This window comes from Rhinopithecus roxellana, chromosome 13 (genome assembly GCF_007565055.1).
Source record: "Rhinopithecus roxellana isolate Shanxi Qingling chromosome 13, ASM756505v1, whole genome shotgun sequence".
NCBI classification, from domain to species: Eukaryota; Metazoa; Chordata; class Mammalia; order Primates; family Cercopithecidae; genus Rhinopithecus; species Rhinopithecus roxellana.
The window spans coordinates 130,480,841-130,492,608 of record NC_044561.1 but is presented as its reverse complement, the minus strand read 5'-3'; the positions used below and the strand labels follow the sequence as shown (position 1 = coordinate 130,492,608).

General features: G+C 55.5%; 1 protein-coding gene across 1 annotated transcript in view; it reads left to right on the top strand.

The window, feature by feature from the left end:
- The first annotated feature begins 5,181 nt into the window (after nucleotides 1-5,181).
- The window catches only part of LOC115892745 (chondroadherin-like protein), a 12,019-nt gene continuing 5,432 nt past the window's right edge, over nucleotides 5,182-11,768 (top strand). The window contains exons 1-5 of the mRNA XM_030914519.1: nucleotides 5,182-5,225; nucleotides 6,625-6,802; nucleotides 7,354-9,063; nucleotides 9,589-9,755; nucleotides 11,202-11,400. Coding sequence (XP_030770379.1) covers nucleotides 5,218-5,225; nucleotides 6,625-6,802; nucleotides 7,354-9,063; nucleotides 9,589-9,755; nucleotides 11,202-11,400 — 2,262 coding nt within the window. The 5' untranslated portion in view covers nucleotides 5,182-5,217. The remainder of the gene's footprint in view (nucleotides 5,226-6,624; nucleotides 6,803-7,353; nucleotides 9,064-9,588; nucleotides 9,756-11,201; nucleotides 11,401-11,768) is intronic.

Below are 11,768 nucleotides of genomic sequence, written 5' to 3'. Positions count from 1 at the left end.
GGTAAGGGGTGGGTGCAGGGCTGGTGTTAAGTTTTGATATATGTTACAACGTGGATGAACTTTGAAAACATAACGTTAAATGAAATAAGCCAGACACAACAGGACAAATATGATTCCATTTAGATGAGGCATCTAGAATAAGCAAATTCAGAGACAAGAAGGTAGAGGTTGCCAGGGCTAGGGGAAGGGTGGAATAGGGAGTGAGGCTGAGAACAGATTCTCTAGGATGATGAAGATGTTCTGGAAATGGAGAGTGGTAATGGTTGCATAACATTGTGAATGTACTTAATGCCACTGAATTGTAGACATAAAAATGGTTAAAATGATAAATTTTATGTGTTAATATATTTTACGTCAGTTAATTAAAAAAAAATTAGCAAAATTATAGATCTTCACCCGGGCACGGTGGCTCACGCCTGTAATCCCAGCACTTTGGGAGGACAAGGAGGGCAGATCACTTGAGCCCAGGAGTTCAAGACTGGCCTGGCCAACAGGGCGAAACCCCATCTCTACTAAAAATACAAAAATGAGCCGGGTGTGGTGATGCACGCCTGTAGTCTCAGCTACTTGGGAGTCTGAGGTGGGAGGATCACCTGAGCCCAGGAAGTCCAGGCTGCAGCAAGCCACGATTGTGCGCACTGCACTCCAGCATGAGTGACAGAACAAGACCCTGTCTCAAAAAATAGCTTGTAGGAGAGAGTGTAGGTGAGTATCTTCAAGGCCTTAGGAGTAAGGAAAAGATGTTTGCCATTATTGTGGGATGTTCATACAATGGAAACGATGTAGCAGTGAGAACAGGTTTCTCTTTTATCAAAATATTCCTTAAGGAGTACAAAGGCAACTTACAGACAGGGAGAAAATAATTGCCCACACTCACTCTGTATATATAAATGGGTGTGGGGGGGATAACTTTTTTTTCAAACAGGGTCTCATGTTGTCCAGCTTCTATCTTGGCTCACTGCAGCCTCTACCTCCTGGGCTCAGGTGATCCTCCCACCCCAGCCTCCCAAGCAGCTGGGACTATAGGCACATGCCACCACACCTGGCCAATGTTTTGTATTTTTAGTAGAGACGAGGTGTTGCTATATTGCCCAGGCTGGGAGAATTTCTATAAATAAAAGACAATGGGAAAAAGCAAAAAGCTCAAATGGGCACTTTACAAAAAGCATGTGAAAAGGTGCTTAATTTCATTAGGCTTCAGAGAAACATAATCCCAGTGTGACACTCTTCTGCCCGCACTAGAATGGCTAAAATACAAAAGACAGTACCAAGGTTGGTGAGGATTTGGGGCAGCTGGAGTGGCTGGCGGATGTGTAAGTTGGTACAACCTTTTTTTTTTTTTTTTTCTGAGACAGGGTCTTGCCATGTCACCCAGGCTGGAGTGCAGTGGTGCGATCACAGCTCACTGCACCCTCGACCTTCCGGGCTCACTCAGTCTTCCCGCCTCAGCCTCCCAAGTAGCTGGGACGATGTCACAAGCCACCATCAGGCTGGTCTCGAACTCTTGGGGCTCAAGACCTCCTGCCTCAGCTCACTTAACAGGCATGAACCACCATGCCCAGTTACAGTGTTCTTTCTTTTTTTTTTTTTTTTTTTTATTTTTATTTTTTATTTTTGGAGACGGAGTGTTGCTTTGTCTCCCAGGCTGGACTGCAGTGGCCGGATCTCAGCTCACTGCAAGCTCCGCCTCCTGGGTTTACGCCATTCTCCTGCCTCAGCCTCCCGAGTAGCTGGGACTACAGGCGCCCGCCACCTCTCCCGGCTAGTTTTTTGTATTTTTTTAGTAGAGACGGGGTTTCACCGTGTTAGCCAGGATGGTCTCGATCTCCTGACCTCGTGATCCGCCCGTCTCCGCCTCCCAAAGTGCTGGGATTACAGGCTTGAGCCACTGCGCCCGGCCTACAATGTTCTTTCTAATAAACTCATGCTGGAAACAACCCAAATGCCCATCACTAGATGAATGGGTAAACTACTTGTGGTACGGTGAGGTACCAAGAAGGCAGGAATGGTCTGCCCAAAAAGAAATACTTGAGCATTGACATTGTTTGGAATTGCCAGCACATGATAATAAAAAGCTGACGAACTTTAAGTCAGTTCCATTGTATCTCACTTCTCCACCGACAGACAGTACACCACTTATTGCCTGCATCGTGGGCAGATCGCCTCCCGCCCCTGCCCCATGCTACTGTTGTCATATATTTATAGAGTGGAAGGCTGGAATGCTGTATTTAAAAGAAAAAAAAAAAAACATTTAAAATAGATGAAGCCAGGTGCAGGCTCACAGCTGTAATCCTAGGACTTTGGGAGGCTGAGGCGGGTGGATCACTTGAGGTCAGGAATTTGTGACCTGCCTGGCCAATGTGGTGAGACCTGTCTGTACTAATAATACAAAAGTTAGCTGGGTGTGGTGGCAAATGCCTGTAATCCCAGCCACTCGGGAGGCTGAAGCAGAATTGCTTGAACCTGGAGGCAGAGGTTGCAGTGAGCCGAGATCACGCCACTGTACTCCAGCCTGGGCAACAAGAGCTAGACTCCGTCTCAAAACAAAAAACAAAAATGGGCCGGGCGCGGTGGCTCAAGCCCGTAATCCCAGCACTTTGGGAGGCCGAGACGGGCGGATCACGAGGTCAGAAGATCGAGACCATCCTGGCTAACACGGTGAAACCCCGTCTCTACTAAAAAATACAAAAAAAAAAACTAGCCGGGCGAGGTGGCGGGCGCCTGTAGTCCCAGCTACTCGGGAGGCTGAGGCAGGAGAATGGCGTAAACCCGGGAGGTGGAGCTTGCAGTGAGCTGAGATCCGGCCACTGCGCTCCAGCCGGGGCGACAGAGCGAGACTCCGTCTCAAAAAAAAGAAAAAAAAAATATATATATATATATATATATATAAAACTAGCCGGGTGAGGTGGCGAGCGCCTGTAGTCCCAGCTACACGGGAGGCTGAGGCAGGAGAATGGCGGGAACCTGGGAGGCGGAGCTTGCAGTGAGCTGAGATATGGCCACTGCACTCCAGCCTGGGAGACAGAGCGAGACTCCGTCTCAAGAAAAAAAAAAAATGAATCTAACATAATGTTGAGTGAAAAAAGCCAGACACAGCCAGGTGCAGTGGCTCATGCCTGTAATCCCAACACTTTGGGAGGCTGAGGCAGGAGGATCACTTGTGCCCTGGAGTTCAAGACCAGCCTGGACAACATAGCAAGACCCCAACTCTACAACAAATTTTAACATTAGCTGTAGGTGGCAGTGCGCATCTGGAGGTCTCAGCTGCTTGCGAGGCTGGTATGTTGAGGCCGCAGTGAGCCATGATCACACCTGGACAACGGTGAGACCCTGTCTCAAAAAAAAGGATGAAAGAGCAACACTGAAGTTCCATTGATTGGAATTTGCCAAGCAAAACAAAGCACAAAGCAGATGTCTGTGTGGCATGGCACTATTTCTTTTTCAAAAACGTTACTGCAGGGCTGGGTGCAGTGACTCACGCCTGTAATCCCAGCACTTTGGGAGATCAAGGTGGGCAGATCACTTGAGGTCAGGAGTCTGGGACCAGCCTGACCAACACGGTGAAACCCCGTCTCTACTAAAAATGCAAAAATTAGCCAGATATAGTGGCACACACCTGTAATCCCAACTACTTGGGAGGCTGAGGCATGAGAATCATTTGAACCAGGGAGATGGAGGTTGCTTTGAGCCGAGATCACGCCACTGCACTCCAGCCTGGGTGATAAAGTGAGACTGTCTCATAAAACAAAAAAACCCTGCAGTCTAGGAAAAGTACACACAAATGTTCATTGTTTTACATATATAAATATCACACACATTTATATATATATATATATATATATTTTTTTGAAACGGAGTCTCGCTCTGTCGCCCGGGCTGGAGTGCAGTGGCCGGATCTCAGCTCACTGCAAGCTCCGCCTCCCGGGTTTACGCCATTCTCCTGCCTCAGCCTCCGCAGTAGCTGGGACTACAGGCGCCCGCCACCTCGCCCGGCTAATTTTTTTTTTTATTAGTAGAGACGGGGTTTCACCATGTTAGCCAGGATGGTCTCGATCTCCTGACCTCGTGATCCGCCCGTCTCGGCCTCCCAAAGTGCTGGGATTACAGGCTTGAGCCACCGCGCCCGGCCTATATTTTTATTATATATAAAAATATAAACACATAAGTGCGTGCTTACACACACACACACACACACACACATATATATATATATATATATATATATTTTTTTTTTTCTTTTCTCTTGAGACAGAGTTTGTGTTGCCCAGGCTGGTCTCAAACTCCTGGGCTCAGGTGATCCTCCCACCTCAGCCTCCCAAAGTGCTGAGATTACAAGTGTGAGCCACTGTGCCTGGCCCCTGTTTCCAATGAAAGGAAACAAACAATAATGGAAGATACAATTCCATCAGAAACGGGAATCTGAAAAATTGTAAGATATATAAACATTGGCCATGGTCTGGATGTATTATTTAAAAAACAAACATGAGCCTGGGAAGATGCGTATTTGGATATTCTTTGCAATATTGTTTGTAAATAGCAAAAAATTAGAGGTAGCCAATGTCCAAGATGAATGGCTAAGTCAATGTGATGCGTTCACACAGTGGAATACTGTAGCGCAGAATAAATGAGATTCTGAAGAATCAATTCGGATAACTCCCAGTAAGCCGAGGTTAAGTGAAAACATTGAATGTCTAGAGTCCTGTATGCCCAGTATTAAACAATGTATGTAAATGCATAAGCACAAACAGATGGAAGGAAAGGGCCACCTGTTCTGGAGCACCCACTGTGTGCCAGGTGCGGGCCTGAACCCCCACTGTGACCGCAGAGCTACTTATTAATGGGATGTGTTTTTCAGAGACTAGGAAGCAGCCTCTGGGAGGGCAGCCCACATGGCAGGAGGGAGCCCAGGACTGCTGACTCCCGGGCCACTGCTGGTGCACCCCTCCTGTCGGACTGGCCCAAGGATTCGGGCCGGGCCTCCATCCTGGGCTGGGGCAGGCAGGAGGCCCTGTAACTCCAGCCGCTGCTCCCGCCCGCTGCCCGCCCCTCCTTCACCTCAGCCTGGGGAAGTCTGGCTTGCCTGGTCCTCCGACAATGCCTCCCATTCAGCCCTGTCCCAGCTGCCAGGCCTGCGGGCTGCGGAGGGGGGCTCCCACCAGGCGGGGACAGCTTTTCCCTGCGCTGCGCCTCCAGGCTGGACCAGCAGTTCCAGGCAGCATGGAGGGGTGAGTCTTTGGGCCCAATGGTGCAAGGGGGGGTTCAGAGCAGCTGAGCGGCCTCAGGTAAGTCTCTGCCCCTCTCTGGGCCTCTGGAGAGGCTGGCGGGCAGGGGCTCTGGGGCCTTCCTGGGATTCTCCAGGAAAGGGGTCTCCCAAGGTGGACTCCGAGACACATGTGACAATGTGGCCGCTGCCGGGGACTGGTCCTCCGGGGCTTGTCTGAGAGCCCAGCAGTGGTCCCTGTGTTCTGAATGCTTGTCGCTTCAGCAATCTGTCCCCATGGGTCCCCTCCTTGGCCTGCCCTGAAGCACAGCCTTCACCATAGGCTCTGGAGAAGCCCCCAACTCCAAGGCAGGGACTGGAGCCTGGGACCCAAAGGAGACCCCAAAACACGACAATCCAGGGAGCAGCGAGAGGGAGGCTCCTGGGGGCCGGGGACCAGCCCAGCGATGGGGAGAGGCCATGCCTGACACAGGCTGAGAACAGAGGGGCCAGCTGGGCAGGGGAGGTGAGCCTATCATCCTAGCGCTTTGGGAGGCCAAGGTGGGACAATTACTTGAGGCCAGGAATTCAAGACCAGCCTGGGCAACATAGCGAGACCCTGTCTCTACCAGAAATAAAAAATTAGCCAAATGTGGTGGTCAGTGCCTGTAGTCCCAGCTACTCAAGAGGTCGAGACGAGAGGATCAGTTTAGCCCAGGAGGTGAAGGCTGCAGTGAGCCACTGTACTCCAGACTCCAGCTTGGGCAACAGAGCAAGGTTTGTCTCTATTTAAACAAAACAAAGCAAAAAAAATGCTCAAGGACCCAGACTGGATGCCTCCCTCCCTTCCGGTGGGCACCATTATGCTCCTGCTACCTGGGAGCTGGCATCGTATCAGTCGGAGGCTGCTTCTGAGCCTGCCCTGGACCAGAGCCTCACCACAGCCCGAGTACATGCTCTGAACTGGAGTCATTCTCAGTCAGCAAGTCCTCACTGAGCCACTGGGCAGAAAGGCAAAGGGACTCACCAGGTCACTTGTCTGACCATAAACATTGGCCATGGTCTGGATGTATTATTTAAAAAACATGAGCCTGGGAAGATGCGTATTTGGATATTATTTGCAATATTGTTTGTAAATAGCAAAAAATTGGAGGTAGCCCGTGTCCAAGCTGGATGGCTAAGTCAATGTGATACATTTACACATTTCTCCGTTTCCTCCCATGTAAAACAGGACTAATCATAGGACCTCCACTGTGTGGGGGGTGGGGAGCAGGGAGGCTCAGGGTGATGGACACTTTCCTGGGCCCAGAGGAGGAGGCTCTGAGGGGTTTTCGGGGCAGGAGCTGCACTGTGGCTGGGACTAAGTGAGGGACAGCATGTGGCCTCAGCCCCTGTGCACAGCAGACTCTCCCTCCCGGTCCCAGGCCCCGGAGCTCCACCCATGTCTCCTTGGTGCTGCGGCTGCTTGTACTTCTGCTGCTGGGCCCAGCTAGGCAGGCCGCCGCCCAGCGATGCCCACAGGCCTGCATCTGTGACAACTCCAGACGGCACGTTGCCTGCCGGCACCAGAACCTCACTGAGGTGCCAGACGCCATCCCTGAGGTCAGCAGGGAAGGAGCATGGGCACAGAGTGGCAGTGGGGCAGGGTGGGGTGCAGAGGGAGGAGCCTGGGCTGGGCACCAGTTGATGTGCCACTGCCTGCCCGGGAGACCTTGGCAAGTTACTTCTCTTTGAGCCTTAGTTTATAGGTCTGTAAAATGGGAATAATAAAAAGCAGTAACAGGGAGATGATCTATTTAAAATCCTTACTGTGTGAATGGAATAAGTAGGTGACCCAGAGATCAATACTGAATTCACTGCAGATGCTGTGGTGGAGAGGTGGGGCTGTGGCAGGGTGAGGTGTGGTCTCTGCGGAGTCATCAGCTAGTGGAGGAGAGACAGCGAGGAGGCAGGGACAGCCAGTGTGAAAAGTGCCACAGTGGGTGATGCCCAGGGCACTGGAGAGGAAGGCTTCCTGGAGGAGGTGTCAGGGTTCGGATGAAGAGAAATACGGGAAAGGTGACAGGAGAGAAGGGTGTTCCGGGGAAGGAGCAGCACTTGCAAAGGCGGGGTCCCTGCCTGGCTCAGCCCCACTTTCCCCTCGCCGTCCCCAGCTGACCCAGCGGCTGAACCTGCAGGGCAATTTGCTGAAGGTGATCCCCGCAGCCGCCTTCCAGGGCCTGCCTCACCTCACACACCTGGACCTGCGCCACTGCCAGGTGGAGCTGGTGGCCGAGGGCGCCTTCCGTGGCCTGGGCCGCCTGCTCCTGCTCAACCTGGCCTCCAACCACCTGCGTGAGCTGCCCCAGGAGGCGCTGGACGGGCTGGGCTCGCTGCGGCGGCTGGAGCTGGAGGGGAACGCACTGGAGGAGCTGCGGCCGGGGACGTTCGGGGCACTGGGTGCGCTGGCCACGCTAAACCTGGCCCACAACGCCCTGGTCTACCTGCCCGCCATGGCCTTCCAGGGGCTACTGCGCGTCCGCTGGCTGCGGCTGTCGCACAACGCGCTCAGCGTGCTGGCCCCCGAGGCCCTGGCTGGCCTGCCCGCCCTGCGACGGCTCAGCCTGCACCACAACGAGCTCCAGGCTCTGCCCGGCCCGGCCTTGTCCCAGGCCCGCGGCCTGGCCCGTCTGGAGCTGGGCCACAACCCGCTCACCTACGCGGGCGAGGAGGACGGGCTGGCGCTGCCCGGCCTGCGGGAGCTGCTGCTGGACGGCGGGGCCCTGCAGGCCCTGGGTCCCAGGGCCTTAGCGCACTGCCCGCGCCTGCACACCCTTGACCTCCGCGGGAACCAGCTAGACACCCTGCCCCCGCTGCAGGGTCCGGGCCAGCTGCGCCTGCTGCGGCTGCAGGGGAATCCGCTGTGGTGCGGCTGCCAGGCGCGGCCCCTACTCGAGTGGCTGGCGCGGGCGCGCGTGCGCTCGGACGGCGCGTGCCGGGGGCCGCGGCGCCTGCGGGGCGAGGCTCTGGACGCCCTGCGGCCCTGGGACCTGCGCTGCCCGGGGGACGCGGCGCAGGAAGAGGAAGAGCAGGAGGAGCGGGCTGGGCCCGGGCCCCGAGCCCCTCCGCGCGACCCTCCGCGCGGCCCGGGGGAGGACCCGGCAGTCGCGCCCTGCCCTCGCGCCTGCGTGTGCGCCCCCGAGTCCCGGCACAGCAGCTGCGAGGGCTGCGGCCTGCAGGCGGTGCCCCGCGGCTTCCCCAACGACACCCTGCTCCTGGACCTGAGGCGGAACCACTTCCCCTTGGTGCCCCGAGCGGCCTTCCCCGGCCTGGGCCACCTGGTGTCGCTGCACCTGCAGCACTGCGGCATCGCGGAGCTGGAGGCGGGCGCCCTGGCGGGGCTGGGCCGCCTGATCTACCTGTACCTCTCCGACAACCAGCTCGCAGGCCTCAGCGCTGCTGCCCTTGCAGGGGTCCCCCGCCTCGGCTACCTGTACCTGGAGCGCAACCGTTTCCTGCAGGTGCCAGGGGCTGCCCTGCGCGCCCTGCCCAGCCTCTTCTCCCTGCACCTACAGGACAACGCTGTGGACCGCCTGGCACCCGGAGACCTAGGGGGAACACGGGCCTTGCGCTGGCTCTACCTGAGTGGAAACCGTATCACCGAAGTGTCCCCTGGGGCGCTGGGCCCAGCTCGGGAGCTGGAGAAGCTGCACCTGGACAGGAATCAGCTGCGAGAGGTGCCCACTGGCGCCTTGGAGGGGCTGCCTGCCCTCCTGGAGCTGCAGCTCTCGGGCAATCCACTCAGGGCCTTGCATGACGGGGCCTTCCAGCCTGTGGGCAGGTCGCTGCAGCACCTCTTCCTGAACAGCAGTGGCCTGGAGCAGGTGGGCACTGGGCATGCGGTGGGGTTGGTGCGGGAGGCGGCACAAGGCCACAGGCAGCCTGTATTCTCTCAATAAGCATTTGCCAGCCCCTTGGTGCCAGGTCTCAGGCTGGGCACAGGGACCCTGAGATGAACCAGTACTGCCTCTGCCGGTGTGAGTGACAGTCCAGGCACAACTCAGGCCACACAGGGTGCCTGCACAGGAGGGCGTTGCTGGAGCATAGAGGAAGGAGGAATTTGGGACCATGGGGTCATCTACTGTTTGTACATATTGAGAGCCCCCAAGAGGCTTTGCCATTATTGGGTGATGGGGTGGACCATGAACTGGGCACCTGGGTGACTTGGACAGAGCAAGTGCTTTGACATCAGACCAGCCTGGGCTTTGACCCGGCACTGCACTTCTTGGCTGGACCATCTTGGACTCTCCAGCTTCTCTTCTGCTGAGGGAAGATGGGGCTTCCTTCCAGACTTGGGGGTGGGACAGGTCTGCCAGGAGCTCACACTGGGGCCTGGCAACTCCTTGCAGATTTCTCCTGGGGCCTTTTCAGGCCTGGGGCCCGGGCTCCAGAGCCTGCACCTGCAGAAGAACCAGCTTCGGGCCCTGCCTGCCCTGCCCAACCTCAGACAGCTGGAGCTCATCGACCTCAGCAGCAATCCCTTCCACTGTGACTGCCAGCTGCTTCCGCTGCACAGGTGGGCACCCCCACCTAGACCTCCAGCCAGAGACCACCCAGCCACTCTTGGTCAAGCCCCTGTCATCTCCCTGGGCACACTATGTCCATGCCCATCTGAGCAGCTTGGGGGGAGGGGCAACTCCCACGAGAGCCAGGCATGTACGAGCCCTTTCCAGGGTCAGTTACCCTTCCTGGGGAGGCTGGGGGTGGACTTCTCTGGGCCTTGATTTCATCATCTGTAAAGTAGGAATAGTATCTGCTCTGCCCAGCAGTCTGGGACCTAATACGCAGGCCAAGCCACTTTACATAATTACATAAGAAAGTCACAGGAGGCCAGGGATGGTGGTTCATGCCTGTAATCCCAGCACTTTGGGAGGCCAAGGCGGGCGGATCACCTGATGTCAGGAGTTTGAGACCAGCCTGGCCAACATGGTGAAACTCTGTCTCTACTAAAAATACAAAAATTAGCTGGGCATGGTAGTGGGTGCCTGTAGTCCCGGCTACTTGGGAGGCTGAGGCAGGAGAATCGCTTGAACCTGGGAGGTAGAGGTTGCAGTGAGCCAAGATAGCGCTACTTCACTCCAGCCTGGGCTACAGAGTGAGACTCCATCTCAAAAAAAAAAAAAAAAGATCACAAGAGGCCTGGAGTCCTGCAGACCTGGGCTCCAGTCCTGGCTCTGCCATTTTACCACCTAACTTTTTTTTTTTTTTTTTTTGAGACGGAGTCTCGCTCTGTCGCCCAGGCTGGAGTGCAGTGGCCGGATCTCAGCTCACTGCAAGCTCCGCCTCCCGGGTTTACGCCATTCTCCTGCCTCAGCCTCCCAAGTAGCTGGGACTACAGGCACCCGCCAACTCGCCCGGCTAGTTTTTTGTATTTTTTAGTAGAGACGGGGTTTCGCCGTGTTAGCCAGGATGGTCTCGATCTCCTGACCTCGCGATCCACCCGTCTTGGCCTCCCAAAGTGCTGGGATTACAGGCTTGAGCCACCGCGCCCGGCCAACCACCTAACTCTTCAAGCCCCATAACCTTTCCTGCCCATCTGTAAAAAGGGGGGATGTAGTATCTAACCTCATGATGGTTGTTGTAAGAATGAAATTAGCATACGAAGTCGATTTGAACGGTGTCTGCTATGTTGTAAGCCCTCTGTTTATTATTACTATTATTTTCCCCTTTTTACAAAGAAGGGGTCGGAGGCTTGAAGTGGCTTGTAGGGCACATAATTGGTGAGCCGCCAAGATTCTCAGCAGAGCCTGCTGTCACCCATAGGCCCCACCACTCCCAAAGTCCTGGTGGCCTCCTTAACCTCCTCAGTAAAGCTGGCAAATGCTTGTTGAGCGAATGCACGCTGCCTGTGGCCTTGTGCTGCCTTCTGCACCAACCCTGCCCCACACCCAGTGCCCACCTGGCTCCAGGCCACTGAAGCAAAGTCAGCACAGCCAGCTCCCCAGCTCTCTCTTCTCTTCAGGTGGCTCACTGGGCTGAACCTGAGGGTAGGCGCCACCTGCGCCACCCCTCCCAGTGCCCGTGGCCAGAGGGTGAAGGCTGCAGCTGCTGTCTTTGAAGCCTGCCCAGGCTGGGGTGCCAGGAAGGCCAAGCGGACACCAGCCTCCAGGCCCAGCACCAGGAAAACCTCCATCAAAGGAAGACAGCGTGGAGCAGATAAGGTTGGCCATGGGGCAGGAGGGGTGAGGCCTTGGTGGGTGGTGGGCCAGGTTCCAAAGTCCCCAGGAAGCAGGAGCCTGACTTGGCTTGGTCCTGATTCATGTGGTTCCAGACCTGGGCAATGACCCGGTTGTGTCAGTTCAATAATGTCCATCCGAGGCTGGGCATGGTGGCTCACGCCTGTAATCCTAGCACTTCGGGAGACCGAGGTGGGCAGATCACGAGGTCAAGAGGTCGAGACCATCCTGGCCAACATGGTGAAACCCCATCTCTACTAAAAAATACAAAAATCAGGCCGGGCGTGGTGGCTCAAGCCTGTAATCCCAGCACTTTGGGAGGCTGAGACGGGCGGATCACGAGGTCAGGAGAT